We start from the raw sequence: 21,122 nt of genomic DNA on the forward strand, positions 1-21,122 counted from the left end.
GACAGGGCATCCGCCTTGGTATTCTTGGAACCTGGCCTGAAGGTGATAAAAACTTGAAACGAGTAAAAAATAAAGCCCAACGAGCCTGCCGGGCATTCAGCCGTTTAGCTGATTCGATGTACTGAAGATTTTTGTGATCAGTCAAAACTGAAATGGTATGTGTTGCTCCCTCAAGCCAATGCCTCCACTCCTTGAAAGCCCATTTAATAGCCAGTAATTCCCGGTTACCAACATCGTAGTTGGATTCAGCAGAAGAGAATTTCCTGGACATAAAGGCACAAGGATGTAATTCTAGAGAGTCCGGATCCTTCTGAGACAGGATAGCCCCTACTCCAACCTCCGAGGCATCAACCTCAACAATGAAAGGCAATTCTGGGTTGGGATGTCTGAGGACTGGGGCTTAGATGAAGGCTTGTTTCAAGGCCTGAAAAGATACTTCAGCTTCACGTGACCAGTTGGTTGGATCCGCTCCCTTCTTAGTCAGTGCCACAATGGGAGCAACCAGGTCGGAAAAAGAATGAATAAATCTTCTATAATAATTCGCAAACCCTAAAAAGCGCTGAATTGCTTTTAAGTTGGTGGGTTGCGCCCAACTAAGGATGGCTTGGAGCTTCTTTGGTTCCATACAGAATCCCCGAGGGGAAATAATGTACCCTAAAAAGGATACCTCCGTGACATGAAATTCACACTTCTCCAGCTTGGCATATAGGTGATTTTCACGTAATTTTTGAAGAACCTGACGCACCTGGGTAACATGTAGTTCAATAGAGTCAGAATAGATCAAGATATCGTCTAAGTAGACGACTACGAATCTTCCAAGAAAATCACGGAGCACATCGTTAATGAGATCCTGGAAAACTGCCGGAGCGTTAGACAGGCCGAATGGCATAACCAGATACTCGTAGTGACCCGATTGAGTACTGAATGCCGTTTTCCACTCATCTCCTGACTTGATTCGGATGAGGTTATACGCTCCTCTCAGGTCAATCTTAGAAAAAATCACAGCCGAACGTAGCTGATCAAAGAGGACAGAAATCAGCGGCAAAGGGTAAGTATTCTTTACTGAGATCTTATTCAAGGCTCTAAAGTCAATGCAGGGTCTGAGTGATCCATCTTTCTTCTCCACAAAGAAGAAGCCTGCACTTAAAGGGGATTTAGATGGCCTGATAAATCCTTTCCCTAAGCTCTCTTTAACATACTCATTCATGGCCACAGTTTCTGGTCCGGACAATGCATATAACCTTCCCTTTGGCAATGTGGCACCAGGAATTAGCTCAATAGCACAATCATAAGGCCGATGGGGAGGCAGAATGTCCGCATTGCCCTTGGAAAATACATCAACAAAATCCTGGTATTCCACAGGAATGGGTGCGGGAATGACAGCAGCAATTCTGAGGGGAAGCGTAATACATTTCTTATTACAGATGGTACCCCATTGTGAGATCTCCCCCGACTGCCAATCAATGATGGGATTATGAAAGGCCAGCCAAGGGTGACCTAGAACCACCGGAACTGCTGGGCAATGGGTAAGGAAAAATTCAATCTTTTCGGAGTGAAGAGCTCCTACCGAAAGTAGAACAGGGGGTGTACAGAGGGAAATAACCCCATTGGACAAGGGACTCCCATCTAAACCATGCATGGTGATACGCCAACCCAAGATTAACTGAGGAATACCTAAGGCCTTGGCCCACGTTAAGTCCATAAAGTTCCCTGCAGCTCCACTGTCAACAAACGCCGACACCGAAGAACAGAGGCTGCCAAAGGAAACTTTAGCTGGGACTAACAGGGAATTATTCGAGGAGATAAGCTGCAGACCAAAGTGAACCCCCTCACAATTCACTTGGCCGAGGCGTTTCCCGACTTGTTCGGACAGTTACGGGCAAAATGTCCCTTACCCCCACAGTACAAACAAAGACCAGAATTTTGCCTTCTGGCTCTTTCTTCAGGAGACAGCTTGGAGAGACCCATCTGCATGGGTTCCTCTATGTCCACAGGAATGGAAAAAACACAAGGAGTAGATCCGACAGGTGCTCCTTTTTCAGCCCTCCGCTCTCTGAGGCGACGATCAATCTTAATAGAAAGCTCCATGAGTTTATCGAGAGTCTCAGGAGCGGGATACTGAAGGAGACTGTCTTTTATAGACTCAGATAAGCCGAGGCGAAACTGACTGCGCAGGGCTGGGTCATTCCAGCCACAGTCGTTCGACCAACGGCGAAACTCCGTACAATAAATCTCTGCGGGATTCCTACCCTGTCTGAGAGCACGTAACTGACTCTCGGCGGATGCCTCTCTATCAGGGTCATCTTACAAAAGCCCTAACGACCCCAGAAAGGCGTCTACCGACAACAATGCCGGATCCTCTGTTCTTAAACCAAAAGCCCAGGTCTGGGGATCCCCCTGAAGTAAAGAAATAATAATTCCGACCCGCTGAGCTTCAGTACCTGAGGAGATTGGTCTTAAACGAAAATAAAGTTTACAAGACTCTTTAAAATTAAAAAACTGCTTCCTATCACCAGAAAAACGATCAGGCAAATGCATTTTCGGTTCAGGGACGACCCTTGGGGAAGTCCGTAAAAGATCTTCCTGCGACTTCACCCGAAGGGAAAGATCCTGAACCATCTGAGTAAGTTCTTGAATCTGGCTAACTAGAAGCTGGCCAGGATTTGGCCCTAAACCAGTGGGATTCATGAGGCCGACAAATCGTCTAAACTGAATAAGGGAAAAAATCAAACCCTGTTTAATTTTAAGTTTTGGTCTGGCCGGTTATAATGTTATGATTCCAGTACTTCTGACCAGAGGAGATCTTATGACAGAGGCCAGAGTACTGGAAGGAAATGCTGGTTACGGGAGCGGGAAAGCCTAGTAACCCCTGGCGCCCTAACTCCGTTGTCTCGCCCGTGTAATCAGAAATCCCCTGCGAGACTATGGTTGCTTGAGCCCATGGCAGCCGCGTTTGAAGGGCGGATTATGTCTGCCCAACTCCGATGCCCCCTCAGGTCTTAATGGGAGACAAAGGGAAATCCGAGACAGGGTGATAACAAGGGGCCCTCTGACTAAGCAACCAGGCCAGGGGCTACAAGCTAACTAACTTAAACCAGAAGTATGTGCGGACAAACCGCCAGGGAAAAGGACAACCAAAAATCCACTAATCCGTAACTCCTATCCAGCACCGCTGGATACCAGAGTGGATTTGTGGGAGCGGAATCCTCCGCAAAAAGCTCCGAAACACAATATAACCAAATAATAAATAGTAAGCGGTCAAGCCGCAACACACGGCTACGCCGCGACTCACGAACACCACAGGATGTTAAAGGTGCTCGGTCTGGACTCCAAGAAAAGATGACAACTTCCGAGTACTGGACCACTGAGGACAGGAACGACCGGATAGAACAGGACTGGAAAACTCTCTGCAACTGACACAGCAAACAGGAAGCTATAACCGGCGTCTGTGAGAAGTCCTGAGAGTGCCTTTAAATGGGAGACCTCCAATCAGGAGCCAGACAGGGCTAATTACAACATGCCGTGCAGCTGCATGCTGCACGGCCAGGAACCAGTGAGGTGATTAACTTAGACCCAGCAACGGGGAACGCGGTCCGACAGTGGCGTCCCCGTTGCTAGGGTCTGTGCGGCTCCGTGCGCCCGGCGTCTAGCGTTGCTAGGGAACCGGCGGCTGTCCGCATGCGGCGTCCCTAGTTGCTAGGCGCCGGGCCGCACTGACGAGCGGACCCTCGGCGCCTAACACTCGCCTGGCCGAGGCCAGGGCCAACATCATGGTCACTTTCCATGTGAGATATTTCAAATCCACAGATTTGAGCGGTTTAAACCAATGTGATTTGAGGAATCCCAGAACTACGTTGAGATCCCACAGTGCCACTGGAGGCACAAAAGGGGGTTGTATATGCAGTACTCCCTTGATAAACTTCTGGACTTCAGGAACTGAAACCAATTCTTTCTGGAAGAAAATCGACAGGGCCGAAATTTGAACCTTAATGGACCCCAATTTAAGGCCCATAGACACTCCTGTTTGCAGGAAATGCAGGAATCGACCGAGTTGAAATTTCTTCGTGGGGCCTTCCTGGCCTCACACCACGCAACATATTTTCGCCACATGTGGTGATAATGTTGTGCGGTCACCTCCTTCCTGGCTTTGACCAGGGTAGGAATGACCTCTTCCGGAATGCCTTTTTCCCTTAGGATCCGGCGTTCAACCGCCATGCCGTCAAACGCAGCCGCGGTAAGTCTTGGAACAGACATGGTACTTGCTGAAGCAAGTCCCTTCTTAGCGGCAGAGGCCATGAGTCCTCTGTGAGCATCTCTTGAAGTTCCGGGTACCAAGTCCTTCTTGGCCAATCCGGAGCCACGAGTATAGTTCTTACTCCTCTACGTCTTATAATTTTCAGTACCTTAGGTATGAGAAGCAGAGGAGGGAACACATACACCGACTGGTACACCCACGGTGTTACCAGAACGTCCACAGCTATTGCCTGAGGGTCTCTTGACCTGGCGCAATACCTGTCCAGTTTTTTGTTCAGGCGGGACGCCATCATGTCCACCTTTGGTCTTTCCCAACGGTTCACAATCATGTGGAAAAAACTTCCCGATGAAGTCCCCACTCTCCCGGGTGGAGGTCGTGCTGAGGAAGTCTGCTTCCCAGTTGTCCACTCCCGGAATGAACACTGCTGACAGTGCTATCACATGATTTTCCGCCCAGCGAAGAATCCTTGCAGTTTCTGCCATTGCCCTCCTGCTTCTTGTGCCGCCCTGTCTGTTTACGTGGGCGACTGCCGTGATGTTGTCCCACTGGATCAATACCGGCTGACCTTGAAGCAGAGGTCTTGCTAAGCTTAGAGCATTGTAAATTGCTCTTAGCTCCAGTATATTTATGTGGAGAGAAGTCTCCAGACTTGATCAAACTCCCTGGAAATTTTTTCCTTGTGTGACTGCTCCCCAGCCTTTCAGGCTGGCATCCGTGGTCACCAGGACCCAGTCCTGAATGCCGAATCTGTGGCCCTTTAGTAGATGAGCACTCTGCAGCCACCACAGAAGAGACACCCTTGTCCTTGGAGACAGGGTTATCCGCTGATGCATCTGATGATGCGATCCGGACCATTTTTCCAGCAGATCCCACTGAAAAGTTCTTGCGTGAAATCTGCCGAATGGAATCGCTTCGTAAGAAGCCACCATTTTTCCCAGGACCCTTGTGCAATGATGCACTGACACTTTTCCTGGTTTTAGGAGGTTCCTGACTAGCTCGGATAACTCCCTGACTTTCTCCTCCAGGAGAAACACCTTTTTCTGGACTGTGTCCAGAATCATCCCTAGGAACAGCAGACGTGTCGTCGGAGACAGCTGCGATTTTGGAATATTTAGAATCCACCCGTGCTGTCGTAGAACTACTTGAGATAGTGCTACTCCGACCTCCAACTGTTCTCTGGACCTTGCCCTTATCAGGAGATCGTCCAAGTAAGGGATAATTAAGACGCCTTTTCTTTGAAGAAGAATCATCATTTCGGCCATTACCTTGGTAAAGACCCGGGGTGCCGTGGACAATCCAAACGGCAGCGTCTGAAACTGATAGTGACAGTTTTGTACCACGAACCTGAGGTACCCTTGGTGAGAAGGGCAAATTGGGACATGGAGGTAAGCATCCTTGATGTCCAGGGACACCATATAGTCCCCTTCTTCCTGGTTCGCTATCACTGCTCTGAGTGACTCCATCTTGATTTGAACCTTTGTATGTAAGTGTTCAAATATTTCAGATTTAGAATAGGTCTCACCGAGCCGTCTGGCTTCAGTACCACAATATAGTGTGGAATAATACCCCTTTCCTTGTTGTAGGAGGGGTACTTTGATTATCACCTGCTGGGAATACAGCTTGTGAATTGTTTCCAATACTGCCTCCCTGTCGGAGGGAGACGTTGGTAAAGCAGACTTCAGGAACCTGCGAGGGGGAGACGTCTCGAATTTCCAATCTGTACCCCTGGGATACTACTTGTAGGATCCAGGGGTCCACTTGCGAGTGAGCCCACTGCGCGCTGAAACTCTTGAGACGACCCCCCACCGCACCTGAGTCCGCTTGTACGGCCCCAGCGTCATGCTGAGGACTTGGCAAAAGCGGTGGAGGGCTTCTGTTCCTGGGAATGGGCTGCCTGCTGCAGTCTTCTTCCCTTTCCTCTATCCCTGGGCAGATATGACTGGCCTTTTGCCTGCTTGTCCTTATGGGGACGAAAGGACTGAGGCTGAAAAGACGGTGTCTTTTTCTGCTGAGATGTGACTTGGGGTAAAAAAGGTGGATTTTCCAGCTGTTGCCGTGGCCACCAGGTCCGATGGACCGACCCCAAATAACTCCTCCCCTTTATACGGCAATACTTCCATGTGCCGTTTGGAATCTGCATCACCTGACCACTGTCGTGTCCATAAACATCTTCTGGCAGATATGGACATCGCACTTACTCTTGATGCCAGAGTGCAAATATCCCTCTGTGCATCTCGCATATATAGAAATGCATCCTTTAAATGCTCTATAGTCAATAAAATACTGTCCCTGTCAAGGGTATCAATATTTTTAGTCAGGGAATCCGACCAAGCCACCCCAGCGCTGCACATCCAGACTGAGGCGATCGCTGGTCGCAGTATAACACCAGTATGTGTGTATATACTTTTTTAGGATATTTTCCAGCCTCCTATCAGCTGGCTCCTTGAGGGCGGCCGTATCTGGAGACGGTAACGCCACTTGTTTTGATAAGCGTGTGAGCGCCTTATCCACCCTAAGGGGTGTTTCCCAACGCGCCCTAACTTCTGGCGGGAAAGGGTATAACGCCAATAATTTTCTATCGGGGGAAACCCACGCATCATCACACACTTCATTTAATTTATCTGATTCAGGAAAAACTACAGGTAGTTTTTTCACACCCCACATAATACCCTCTTTTGTGGTACTTGTAGTATCAGAAATATGTAACACCTCCTTCATTGCCCTTAACATGTAACGTGTGGCCCAAATGGAAAATACGTTTGTTTCTTCACCGTCGACACTGGAGTCAGTGTCTGTGTCGACCGACTGAGGTAAATGGGCGTTTTAAAGCCCCTGACGGTGTTTGAGACGCCTGGACAGGTACTAATTGGTTTGCCGGCCGTCTCATGTCGTCAACCGACCTTGCAGCGTGTTGACATTATCACGTAATTCCCTAAATAAGCCATCCATTCCGGTGTCGACTCCCTAGAGAGTGACATCACCATTACAGGCAATTGCTCCGCCTCCTCACCAACATCGTCCTCATACATGTCGACACACACGTACCGACACACAGCACACACACAGGGAATGCTCTGATAGAGGACAGGACCCCACTAGCCCTTTGGGGAGACAGAGGGAGAGTTTGCCAGCACACACCAAAACGCTATATTATACAGGGACAACCTTATATAAGTGTTTTCCCTTATAGCATCTTAATATATAATAATATCGCCAAATAAGTGCCCCCCCTCTCTGTTTTAACCCTGTTTCTGTAGTGCAGTGCAGGGGAGAGCCTGGGAGCCTTCCTAGCAGCGGAGCTGTGTAGGAAAATGGCGCAGTGTGCTGAGGAGAATAGGCCCCGCCCCCTTTTCGGCGGGCTTCTTCTCCCGTTTTTCTGACAACCTGGCAGGGGTTAAATACATCCATATAGCCCCAGGGGCTATATGTGATGTATTTTTAGCCAGCATAGGTACTTTCATTGCTGCCCAGGGCGCCCCCCCAAGCGCCCTGCACCCTCAGTGACCGTTGGTGTGAAGTGTGCTGAGAGCAATGGCGCACAGCTGCAGTGCTGTGCGCTACCTCATGAAGACTGAGAAGTCTTCAGCCGCCGATTTCTGGACCTCTTCTCTCTTCAGCATCTGCAAGGGGGTCGGCGGCGCGGCTCCGGTGACCCATCCAGGCTGTACCTGTGATCGTCCCTCTGGAGCTAGTGTCCAGTAGCCTAAGAAGCCAATCCATCCTGCACGCAGGTGAGTTCACTTCTTCTCCCCTAAGTCCCTCGTTGCAGTGAGCCTGTTGCCAGCAGGACTCACTGAAAATAAAAAACCTAACAAAACTTTTACTCTAAGCAGCTCTTTAGGAGAGCCACCTAGATTGCACCCTTCTCGGCCGGGCACAAAAACCTAACTGAGGCTTGGAGGAGGGTCATAGGGGGAGGAGCCAGTGCACACCACCTGATCCTAAAGCTTTTACTTTTGTGCCCTGTCTCCTGCGGAGCCGCTATTCCCCATGGTCCTGACGGAGTCCCCAGCATCCACTTAGGACGTCAGAGAAAATAATAATAATAATCATCTTTGAACACCATCAACACGTAGGTCAACTAAAACGGAAGGTACTAAATGCAAATCTCAGGAGGCACTGGTGTCCCCTCTCAAACTGGAACAGGTAAGTATACATCCTTGATGTCTATTCACACTACAAAATTTTTGTGTTCCATGGAGTTTATAGCTGTCCGCAAGCTTTCCACTTCAACATGTCCACTGTCAAGAAGACATTTAGGGATTTCAGGTTCAGAACAGCCCAAAAGGAACCACCCAGGTTTCTGGAATCAAAAAAAACAACCAAACATTCTGCTGTTCTAAGATTGGTGATCTATAATGTATGTTGTAAAATCAACCAATGGTCGCAGAATAGAGCAGATGGGCACCCACCACTGGAGTATCCAGAGTGGACTGTCTAGCTGCACAGACAGAGAATGGATTCCTTGCCTTCCCGTACGGTTGAAAGAAGCAAAACCAAGTAACTTTTTCCTCATTAGTCTGGGTAATAATTAAGATTGATGCCAGAGTATGAAGTAAATTCTAGGGCCTTCTTGGACCCAGTGTCCCTCCCTCAGGCATAGGCCAGAGTGTACAGCATGAAGAGACTGCAGTATCTGAAATTATGGCCCCAAGAAGTCCCAAATCAATGGGGCTTCCCAAGATACTCTGAGGTCATTCTCCACTAATGGAGAATGTTTGGCCTGAATTTATACATTCAGCAAATATTCTGACTATCTCTTATTAACCCAAGCCAAAGTTAAGCTTGATCAAAGCTATCTGCATCGGAGGCACTTTAAAAAACTGACTTACTCCTAACTATAGTGGAGGAGTTTAGACTAAGGGGGATATCCAATTACCTGCGTTCACTTACTGCGGGTAATTGTATCCTCGCAGACTTTCCAATTAGCCCATTATCTGGGACTTTGTTTTACCTGCCTTGGGCAGGCAATACCAAATCCCCGAAAACAGCCCCGTTTCCACTCTGGTCGGCGAAAACACGCAGGTTTCTCTGAACCTGTGTGTTTTTGTGAGAAAATGTATTTCTTTACGGGCGATCCAAATTGGATAGCCTGTAAAAACATATTGGTGAAACATTGGAAGCTAAATGGATACTCCCCCAAGGCTCCTGCATGCATCTCTAAAACCCATAGTTCCAGTATCATCCAAACACTCAATGGATGGAGGGGGAAAAAAAAATAAAAAAAAGAAAAAAAATAAATAAAAGTGATTCCTGGTAAAATCAATGCAGTGCAAACATTTTAAAAGCCAAGGCACCACATGCAGTGAAAGTGTTACATTCCTAAGTTAAAAATGGTAGTAAAATTAACAGACTGATTACAAACATGATTATTAAGCTATTTATTTCTTTGTTCAAAACTTCAGATACAGTAGACATGAATAAATTAGCACCAGCTCTCTTTACTAGTACATATATTAGATTACAACTTGAATTCTGCACTGTACTACAGGCAGGCAGACATAATCACTTACCTTTAGCCACAGGTAGTCCTCTGTTTTATCTGCCAGCTCACTATGATTGTCTCCCACATCACAGCGACCAATTATACAGTACACTGCTCTCTTATAGGGGTCAGTGCTCGACCTCACAGCTCTTCTGTAATGTAAGCGAAGCTTGTTTTCTGTTGCTGGGCATAATCTGGAAACAAAAATGTAACTTACTTAGAGACAAGAGGTAGACGTGGCTTCTTCATACTAGAAATACTATTACATTTCATATCAGCAAAATACAATAGTTTATACAGATGTGTCCTCCTACATCCTTGCTGCAGTCACGCTAAACAGCCCTTGAAGTCGCGCCATGCCGTGCTGCGGTAGCGCCTACCATTTTTTGTTTTCCACGAAAATGCATCTTAGATGCAAAGTAAAGTAACAGGACGCACAAGCAGCTTCTGCTGATTAAAATGATACGCAGCACGCCTATATTGTGTGTGTAATTGCTGATCTGCATCTGAAACGGCACGTTACAGCAGTTACCGTGAAAGCACTGTAGCATAGCATTTTGCATGCAAATACTGTCGCAATCACACACAGGATATAGGCTTGCTGCATATCATTTTAATCAGCTGCTTGTGTGTCCTGTTACTTTGCGACTAAGGCCCATTTTCGGGGGGGGGGGGGGGGGATGCAAAAAGACGCATAACACTACCGAGTTACACAGCACTCGCGTTATGTGTAGCTCGACTTGTAGCACATGGAGCAAAGGTGTAAGAGGACACATCTGTATTTGTCAGAATATTCGAAATCCCAGCGATTGTTAATAGGACACACATGAAAAGTGGTACACTGGTTATTGCTGGATGGGAAATGCTGGGTACGATCAGGTGCTGAAACTTCAAAATCACTGGCAGATAGCAATAAACTCCAAAAAACAAAGGTGCTCATTCCGAGTTGATCGCTAGCTGCATTTGTCTGCAACGCAGCGATCAGGCTAAAAATCGGCAGTTCTGCGTATGCGGCGCACACGCGTCGTACGGGCACAACAAACTATGTAGTTTTGCACAGGGTCTAGCAAAGCATTTCAGTCGCACTGGTGGCCGCAGAGTGATTGACATGCAGTGAGCACTTCTGGATGTCATCCGGGTGTCAACTGACCGTTATCAGGGAGTGTTCGGAAAAACGCAGGCATGCCAGGAAAAACGCAGGCGTGGCTGGGCGGGTGTGTGACGACAAAACAGGAATTGAACAGTCTGAAGTGATCGCAAGTGCTGAGTAGGTTTTGAGCTACAATGAAACTGCACAAAAAAAACTTTGTAGACGCTCTGCGATCCTTTCGTTTGCACTTCTGCTAAGCTAAAATACACTGCCAGTGGGAGGCGGCATAGCGTTTGCACGGCTGCTACAAACTGCTAGCGAGCGATCAACTCGGAATGACCACCAAAGTACAGATCACTGTATAACATGCAACCAGAGCACTATCAGTCAATGACAGATGCTCTAGCACTTGGCTAGCATACTTACAGGTAATAAAAGCTTAAAAGGGGGACTATTGGGCACTGACTGTATTAGTCATCAAAACGTGCTCTGGTTGGTATACATGACAAAAGAATGAACTTGTACAGTATACACTAAAAAAAATAAAAAAAAAATAAAAAAATAAAAAAGCTTTCCAAAAAGCTTGATTCACAGAAACGGAGCGGCTTCATATATTGGGCATTATATACAAGTCACCACAACAAGCCCTGCTTTGTGTGCTTGATGGCTTCCATTTTGTTCCTCTTGGATCAACCCTCAGAGGTCACAGAACACTACTAGAAAACAGATAAGACATAAGCCATTCCACCTGCAGTAGGAAAAGGAAGGAGTGCATATGGGAATTAGTTGTGTACAGGAAAAAACTATTACCTCTAAGAAAATTAAAAAAATAACTGAGGAGCTTCAACTGGGTTTGTGTTACTGCTTTCCATAGAAAGTATAATGTGCACCCCCCATCCCTTCTAAAAAGGTACTATGGGTACGTTTCTTACAAAAACAACAACTGGATAACCGTGGTCTTAACTTTGCATTTCTACTTTCCTTGCGGTGATTTAATACCACCTGTTGCTTACATCTTTGAAGTTTTATTTTGCTGCAGTTACCTCCGATCATTGCTGTGAACATATTCCTGGAACCAGTTCTTGAACTCTCCCAGCTGATGCTGCACCCTGTTCACCACCTGCTGTGCTGCCATAATATCCCCACAGCGTAAGCAATAATAGATCAGTGCCCAAACCGGGTATCCTTCCAGTTCACCATCCTGTAAATGCCAGAACAACATCCATTGATCCATGTTCTAAGTAGAGACCATATCATAGGTAATTCTTGGCCAGCCTGTGCACTAACCTGTAATCCAGGAATAGGTGCAGGCAGTCTGATATTAAGGAAGCTACGCACAAGATTGTAGGTCCCAGGAACACCACCCAGCTGAGCCTGTTGCAGGTTGGCAAACACACTCATCATAGTGTAGTTCTTATAACTGAAAAAGATTCAGACAACCAGCAGCTGAGCAGAATACAGTTACAGCAGATATATTCAAGTTCCAATAAAACATCCAGTGATATCAGACTATAATGCAACTGATGCAATTTAGGGGCCAATTCAGACCTGATCGGTGCTGTGCGTGCTCGCACAGCAGCGATCAGGCCTGAACTGCGCATGCGTCGGCACATGCCAGACAGCCGATGGCTGTCTTTAGCTAGCAATCGCCTCTGCCTGATTGACAGGCAGAGGCGGTCGCTGGGTGGGAGGGGGCAGGACGGCGACGTTAAGCCGTCGTGGCCGGACCATGCCGGGATGCGGCGGCTGCATGACATCACACGCAGCCGCTGCGACCCGGGCAGCGACGAGTAGCTGCGGCCAGCGTGCAGAAGCTGCGCTGGCTGGGAGCTACTCCTACAGTACAAAAGCATCACTACTGTGCGATGGCTTTTGTACTTGTGCGACGGTGCAGGGACTGACATGCGGGACGGACTAGCCCTGTGCTGGGCGTCCCCCCACATGTCAGTGTGCCTGATCGTAGCTGTGCTAAATTTCACACAGCTACGATCAACTCTGAATCACCCCCTTAGACTGGTCCAAAAGTTACCTTTCTTCAAGGAAGTTTAGCGCCTGTCTCACAAAGGCCATTTGCATCTGGACTGAGCAACGACTTTTCAATGCATCAGGAGCTGGAACTAGCAGAACATCTGTCATCTGTTTCACCATTGCCCAAACATCAGATACATTCTGTGAATAGGAGTGCACAGATCAGGAAGCAATACAAATGTGACAGTTTAAGGAATAATTACAGAATGAATGACAAGGGCAATTTTATGTGATAATTGCATTTGCAGAAGATAAAAGAACACACATGTCCATAGCTGAAGCAACGCATTGGGGGGAGATGTATTATCCGGGACAATAGAGATTGTTATTTGCAGGTCCTGCTTAGTCTATTATCGAGGCAAAGTAGGGCCAAACATTGATGAAATGTATTATAAAAAGCTTCTGCCTAAGAGGGAAAGTGTTAACTCTCCTCTTCCGCGATTCCTGCTCTGCAGTTTCTGGCAATGGAGCGTATGATTTCATATTGTGTGCATACAGAATTTACGGGAGCTAAGGCAACTTAAAAACAAAAATGAATAGATGTGTGCACATGCCCGAGCTGCACATTCCAACAGCCAGGGAAGTGCAATAGCAGGGATCCGCAAAATCTAAGGAGCCTGCAGACAGAAGAGTCAGTGCTACTGACCATACGAAGGTATAGTGACACCAGTAATGATGGAGGTGCGCAGCACCTCCGCCATGCCTGTCAGTGTAGGGAATGGGTAACTGCAGCACATAATGTGCGTACTACCCTTCAAACACATCCCACATTGTTACTGTGCATAGGTAAAATGATAAGACACTGTTGTTGGGTTTCATACCTTGTCATCCAATCTCTCAGCTACTGTAACACACAGATCTACAAGGCTGGGTTGCAGATGTCCGCTCACCACCTTCTCATTGTACACATAAATCTGCAGAGAGAAACAATTACCCAGTTAGATAAGGAGTCACATTTTGTGTAATATATTGTGAAATAAGTGAATAAACAGGGCTTAGTGAACATCGGAATACTCATTGTAATGTACTGAGAAATCTGCATGTCCTCCGGTGAATGGCATAATTTAATTCAGTGCAAGTTTCTGAACACGTTTCCGCAATTATACTACATAAAACAATGCTTGTGAATTATGAGCAATATTTATGATCAGAAACAATTCGTGGACATAAGACACGCAAAGCTACGAGACCTCGCATTAGGGAACTGGTCCCTTAGTGCTTATCAAAAACGCGCTATGGTGCGTATTTTACCCAGAAACTGCTTCCTGGGACTCACGTTTAGAAAATCAGCGAGTCCCACAGGACGCGCTCATCTGGATCTGTGTGCGGCATCGCACTAGCCAGTCAGAGGACACAGGAGGTGACTAGCTGCTTCCTCAGCCAATCACCTCCTGCAGCAGCGGCAGAGACTGGGTCAGCGTGCAGCGGGGAGGAGCAGCCAATCATAGCCTGCGGTGTCTCCCACCAGTCCGACACGGGGGGGGGAGGTCTGAGGAGGTTACTGCAATTTGTCTCAGTGCTCTGCCTGGCGCAAAGTGTATAACGTGCTCTGCCTGGAGCAAAGTGCATAACGTGCTCTGCCTGGCGCAAAGTGTATAACGTGCTCTGCCTGGCGCAAAGTGTATAACGTGCTCAGCCTGGCGCAAAGTGTATAACGTGCTCAGCCTGGCGCAAAGTGTATTACGTGCTCAGCCTGGCGCAAAGTGTATTACGTGCTCAGCCTGGCGCAAAGTGTATAACGTGCTCAGCCTGGCGCAAAGTGTATAACGTGCTCAGCCTGGCGCAAAGAGTATAAGGTGCTCTGCCTGGCGCAAAGAATATAAGGTGCTCTGCCTGGAGCAAAGAGTATAAGGTGCTCTGCCTGGAGCAAAGAGTATAAGGTGCTCTGCCTGGAGCAAAGAGTATAAGGTGCTCTGCCTGGAGCAAAGAGTATAAGGTGCTCTGCCTGGAGCAAAGAGTATAAGGTGCTCTGCCTGGAGCAATGTGTATAAGTGCTCTACCTGTCGCAATTTGTATAACGTACTCTACCTGGCGCAGTGTGTATAGGAGGTTCTACCTGGTGCAATGTGTATAAGCTGCACTACTGTGTGGTGTAATGTGAAATGCCACTATTATGTTGCCACGCCCCTTGCCCACGAAGCAACGGCCCTAAATTTTTGCTGTGCAGAAAAGGGGAGCACCAATACGCTTTCTGCCTTAGGGCGCCAAAATGTCTAGTTACAGCTCTGGGTCAGTGTCCTGTATGCTACACAGCCCAGCAGCATCGTCACCCCATCCTCCCCCTTTCATCACTTTGTAGTGTCCAAATCAAATCTGTGTTTTTATATTTTATAATAAGATTAATAAAAGCCTTCATTCCGATGGGACCCAGAAAAGGACAGGTAGGACCCCAATTTTTAAAAGTGAGGGGTCCTTGGGACCCCCTTTTTTTTTGGACTCGGCGCGATCACTGAAAAGTCATCAAGTTCCTGATGTTATGCTGGCAAAGCCTACATATTGCTATATGTAATGCCCATTTTTAATTCATTGCACTAAATCATTTTTTAGATTTTGTACTATTTTAAAATCCCGCTAAACATTTCACTCTGCGCTATAAAGAGGAGTGCACACAGAAGGATAATGCACAGGGGACCTAATTAGTACCTCAGTGATTTTGATGTAGTCATCTGTGCTCAGGACTGGACACCCTATAGTGAAGTATTACAGGGTGTCTCTTATATGGATGGCACATGAGGAGCAGAAAGGCGCCACAGGAAGAACCTTTTTCCTCTGCCCTGCCAGTGTTGCTAAACCCGCTGAGTCTGTGCTACCTTTGGCTATAGAAAAAAAAAAAAAAATCTACAATATAGCTTTGAACCGCCTCACCTGCCGTGCATACGCCATTTCAACATTATCAAGAGAACTGCGACCGGGAGCTCCAAGCTCACTGATGTAACTTGTCTGCCAAACAAATGAAACAAAAATATTACACGTATAGATCACCACCACCTAAACAGAGGCAAGAACTGTGCCGAGTGTTCCCATGTGTTACATACCTCAGTCTCCTGTGAGAAGCCCAAATCATCCTCCCCTGAAGCAAGCAGCGTGTGGAGGATCCTCTGCTTAACTTGTTCCCACTCCACGAACATGGACTCCCTGTGGTACTCCTCTGCCATAGCAAAAGTCTGCAAAGCAGTGCACGCATCTGAGCACAGCATCATGTACATAACACTCATGAAAGGTACCCTGAGTGATTTATTCACAGGGCATGCAGGGTGATGACAGGAAATACAAACAGCGATGCCCAAGAATTATAAATGAACGGTAGACACAAAAGAAACTGAGTGATATGAAGCCTTTTCGCTAAACATGGAAGGAATGATGCTGGCACTTTAAGATAGTATCTGCCATGGTTCAAGGTTTTATGTACACAGAGATATGCAACTCGCCCTATAGACGCTCACCCTCCTCCTGGATTCCTCAATAGCTGACAGCAATGCATTGTCCTTCTCATTCTTCAGGAAGCCCTAAAAAGAAAAAACATTGAGTCAGAATCAGTCCTAGAACATCTGAGAGTCCCTGAACAAGAATACATATATTCTGAATTAGAATTACTTGGCAAACAGACCTGTGTAAAAATAGTTGTGTAGGATTCATTTTGCTTAACGGGTACCATTAAGGATAATGGCGTATAATCATCATTAGGAGGAGCTGTAGAAACTAAAAAAAAAAAATAACCTTCCAGGTATATTACACTACAGCTCCAGTTTAATCCTAAAGCAGGTTGTTTTCGTAAAGAGTTACCCTTTAGAAGCCCACTTACAGTTGCCAAGGTGCACAGTTACTTGCTATACTACCAGCTGAGAATCAGGCCCAGAGTCACATCATCAGCTGTCTATACTTACTCTGTGTACTTACCTGGATATCAGTGTCCTTCACTGGCTCAAGAGGCTCAAATGTTGTAGCTGCACTGAGGCTCTCTAGCCTCTGGGATATGTGAGATATGTCCAAACCTCTGGTGCCCAATAAAACAGACCTAAAGAGAAGACGGGACAGAATGTGGGTAGAAGGCCTACCTCCTAGAGATTGAAGACTAAAAAACAAATCTCCTGCAGTGCAAACAATGATTAGACAACAAGTCATCCAAGGAAACTATATATTAGTTTAAAAAACAGTATGAAAGCTGTGTCGCCAATACATTACAACAGAAAAGTATTTAAAACAATGGGGTCAATTCAACTGGCTGTGGAGGGAAAACAGTCGTTGTTCAGACAGCTTGGAAATGCTGGAAACACATCTCACCCCTTACTCGTGGATTTTTGAACGCTGCCCTACGGGGCTGAAAACAAAAGTAAACGAGTCGGGAGCTATCGTAAATGGAGTATATTACTGAGCGGTGTGTCTGATTTACTAGAACAGTGTTTCGCAAACATGGCCTCATTGCACACCAACAGTCCAGGATTTAAGGATATACATGCTTAGGCACAAGCGAGGATATACCTAAAATCAGGACTATTGAGGAGCCTTGAGGACTGCGTCTGGGAACCACAGGAGTAGACCGCCAAGTACAGATATCACAATTTTTCCTGTGTTACATTGGAGGATACCAGAACTATGGAACATACCAGGACAGCCCGCACCAACGGTGTGGGAACAAGAGTGATAGAAGTCAGAATCCCATACGACACTGCATCTTGCAACACCTTTCACATAATTGGTGCCTGCTGATATCACCAAACATGGTGAAAGTGTACATGGGATTCCACATTAACACTATACATAACTGTTGCAAAGAAACCTGACGCCAGCACTATTTGGGTTCTTCCAGTGCTGCACTCTTGAGGGAACGGAGGCCCTATGTAACAGTGGATGTCCTCTGCAATTGTACGCAGCCAACTGGTGAAGCCTGGGACACACAGCACAAAGTAAATGACAATCACTGGCAAATCAGCCTAGAGCCTAAATCCATCTCCTAAGAACACTGAACTAAATAACCCTGGGCTTGTTAGTTTCTTGCAAATAAATTCAATATGGAACCGCACTAGTCTTAACAATTCTAAACTGAATATAGAGATAACATAAATATAAAGAAACCAATGTATGTGCAGTTTAGCAAAAAAGTTTTAAAACTGCTCATGATTGGCGGTGCTCCCAGGAATTTTGTAGGCTGAACTACAATTGAAAAGGAGAGAAAAGACAAAAAACCCTTTTTTGGGAGCACTCGTTTGTGATAATTTGTATAGATGAAATAAATGATGAGTATAATAAAACTTAACCTTTAATTGTTTCTTGAATAAAAAGAGAGATTAATGTGGAATGATTATGAGACTCGTGTCTAATGTTTACGAAGAAACTTGTTTTACCTTTTTAGCAAATGAGGTACAAGTTATTGAGAGAAGGTGAAAATATCAGAAGCAATATGTTAGATGAATATCCATGTGTTCTGATGAAGGATGATGGATACATTTTACTTCATCAGAACACATGGATATTCATCTAACATATTGCTTCTGATATTTTCACCTTCTCTCAATAACTTGTACCTCATTTGCTAAAAAGGTAAAACAAGTTTCTTCGTAAACATTAGACACGAGTCTCATAATCATTCCACATTAATCTCTCTTTTTATTCAAGAAACAATTAAAGGTTAAGTTTTATTATACTCATCATTTATTTCATCTATACAAATTATCACAAACGAGTGCTCCCAAAAAAGGGTTTTTTGTCTTTTCTCTCCTTTTCACTTGTTAGTTTCTTGCCTGGGAGGCGGGATTCAACTTTTTTTTAACCTTTTTATTTAACCTCCAGGACACATGACCTATACCCCACCTCTACCTTTAAGTGTCGCCCAACAAAAACAATGAGAATATCGCAATACAAGTAGTAGCTAAAGAAATCCTAAAAAGTTAGGCAAATCCACACATTCCCCCAAAATTACAAATCAAAAATCTGTTCAAAATCAAACTGCATGTCATATTTTACCCAAATAAATGCAAATTAGCTGGCTCCAATACACATTGTGGAGGCCAATCCTTACGCTTTAACATTTGCGGACTCCTGAGAGGTACGTGTCATAGTCCGGGAGCGGAGCCTCTCTGCCGCCTGCTGGATCTCCTGAAGATTCCGTTCCACATGAGGCAGTTCTGTCACTCCCTCAGTCTCTGCAGCTAACTGTTCTGCTTGTTGCAGCAGCTCTCCAAAGCCCTCGCCGTCCATTGTGAGGGGACAGCTGTCATTAAATGGGAAAATAGTAACAAATCAGCATATCTAGAATTTATGAATATACACCAAACCAAGAACTGTCAGAGCGAAACCCAGTAATGGTAGCATTCAAGTTTAATGACAATAAAGAGTGATCACTAGTTATGGAGGAGGGCACATTTGGCTCTATTTTCATTATTACCTGGAATATTTATTTATAAAAGGTCAATATTCTTCAGGATTCTTTAGAACTGGGAATGTGTTCTCATAATACAATAAACGCTTGCTGTTGGTATGTCGTTAAACAAAAAAGCAAAAACAAAACACAGTACAGGCTGTAATATTAAGGAAGACTCCAATCAATGCTAAATACCCCCCACCAATAACCAGTGGGAGAGAGGTGAGAGGAACAAATGCCAGAACTGGCTACTGTATAGACATATGATAAAGCACTGCTGTCCAACTTCATTAGTCTTCTTAAGGTGCATACACACGGTGAGATTCGGGCTAAGCCCGATTCTCACTATGTGACAGAGGCTAGGTCGGCATCACAAGCACATAATGACTGTGCTTGCGATACTGACTATGTGCGATTTTGGCCCTCTCTTCTTATCAGGATTAACCCACGGTTCTTCAAACAGGGTATTCAGGGGCAGATGTATTAAGCCTGGAGAAGGCATAAAGAAGTGATAAAGCGGTGATAATGCACCAGCCAATCCCCTTTTATCTGTTAATTTACATTTTGGAGCTGATTGGCTGGTGTGTTATCACCTTGCACTTATCACTTCGTTATGCCTTCTCCAGGCTTAATACATCTGCCCCTCAATTCCTTTGACACAGGAAAAGAGACTGAGGATTTCTTTTTTACATTAAAATAAGATTCCTCACACTCCTCTGTCACCTTATCAGGAATTTGCAGAACATCTCCGATAGCTTCTGTAAGAGCCTCTATTCCCTGTGAATCCACGTCCCACTCTTCCATGTCTGACCCCTCAGCGTCAGAGTCAGACTGCAGGATATGGGCTAGAGTTCGCCTTTTGTGGACAAATGGCAGAGGACTGAGATGCTTGTTTGGGGACTGAGTCTTTATTCATAATCTCATCCACAGAATGTCTTAAGTATTGTGTCTCTTTTGCATGGCGGGACAATTTATTAGATATATTGGAAATCATTCCTTTAATGGAATCCAGCCACGCTGGTTCAGCCCCGCTAGCCTGAGAAGTTGCACTACACAGAGTATATAGTAGTGAGCTCCCTGGGGAAGATAAACACTCTGCCGTGCATGAAACAATAAGATTTTACTCACCGATAAATCTATTTCTCGTAGTCCGTAGTGGATGCTGGGACTCCGTAAGGACCATGGGGAATAGCGGCTCCGCAGGAGACAGGGCACAAGAATAAAAGCTTTAGGATCAGGTGGTGTGCACTGGCTCCTCCCCCTATGACCCTCCTCCAAGCCTCAGTTAGGATACTGTGCCCGGACGAGCGTACATAATAAGGAAGGATATTGAATCCCGGGTAAGACTCATACCAGCCACACCAATCACACCGTACAACTCGTGATCTGAACCCAGTTAACAGTATGATAAACGAAAGGAGCCTCTGAAAAGATGGCTCACAACAATAATAACCCGAATTTTTGTAACAATAACTATATACAAGTATTGCAGACAATCCGCACTTGGGATGGGCGCCCAGCATCCACTACGGACTACGAGAAATAGATTTATCGGTGAGTAAAATCTTATTTTCTCTGACGTCCTAGTGGATGCTGGGACTCCGTAAGGACCATGGGGATTATACCAAAGCTCCCAAACGGGCGGGAGAGTGCGGATGACTCTGCAGCACCGAATGAGAGAACTCCAGGTCCTCCTCAGCCAGGGTATCAAATTTGTAGAATTTAGCAAACGTGTTTGCCCCTGACCAAGTAGCTGCTCGGCAAAGTTGTAAAGCCGAGACCCCTCGGTCAGCCGCCCAAGATGAGCCCACTTTTCTTGTGGAATGGGCTTTTACAAATTTTGGCTGTGGCAGGCCTGCCACAGAATGTGCAAGTTGAATTGTACTACAAATCCAACGAGCAATCG

At 46.0% G+C, this 21,122-nt stretch overlaps 1 protein-coding gene across 3 annotated transcripts in view; it reads right to left on the minus strand.

Moving 5' to 3' along the window:
* Positions 1-21,122, minus strand: part of NUP93 (nucleoporin 93) — a 65,317-nt gene that overhangs the window by 36,302 nt on the left and 7,893 nt on the right. For all 3 annotated transcript variants that reach the window (XM_063945410.1, XM_063945411.1, XM_063945412.1), the window contains exons 2-11: positions 18,875-19,066; positions 16,756-16,873; positions 16,302-16,364; positions 15,894-16,022; positions 15,724-15,798; positions 13,680-13,772; positions 12,860-12,999; positions 12,118-12,250; positions 11,874-12,031; positions 9,769-9,934 (exon numbers count right to left, since the gene is read on the minus strand). In XM_063945410.1, the coding sequence (XP_063801480.1) occupies positions 9,769-9,934; positions 11,874-12,031; positions 12,118-12,250; positions 12,860-12,999; positions 13,680-13,772; positions 15,724-15,798; positions 15,894-16,022; positions 16,302-16,364; positions 16,756-16,873; positions 18,875-19,053 (1,254 nt within the window). In that variant the 5' untranslated portion in view covers positions 19,054-19,066. The remainder of the gene's footprint in view (positions 1-9,768; positions 9,935-11,873; positions 12,032-12,117; positions 12,251-12,859; positions 13,000-13,679; positions 13,773-15,723; positions 15,799-15,893; positions 16,023-16,301; positions 16,365-16,755; positions 16,874-18,874; positions 19,067-21,122) is intronic.

The sequence above is a fragment of the Pseudophryne corroboree genome, chromosome 11 (genome assembly GCF_028390025.1).
Source record: "Pseudophryne corroboree isolate aPseCor3 chromosome 11, aPseCor3.hap2, whole genome shotgun sequence".
NCBI lineage: Eukaryota > Metazoa > Chordata > Amphibia > Anura > Myobatrachidae > Pseudophryne > Pseudophryne corroboree.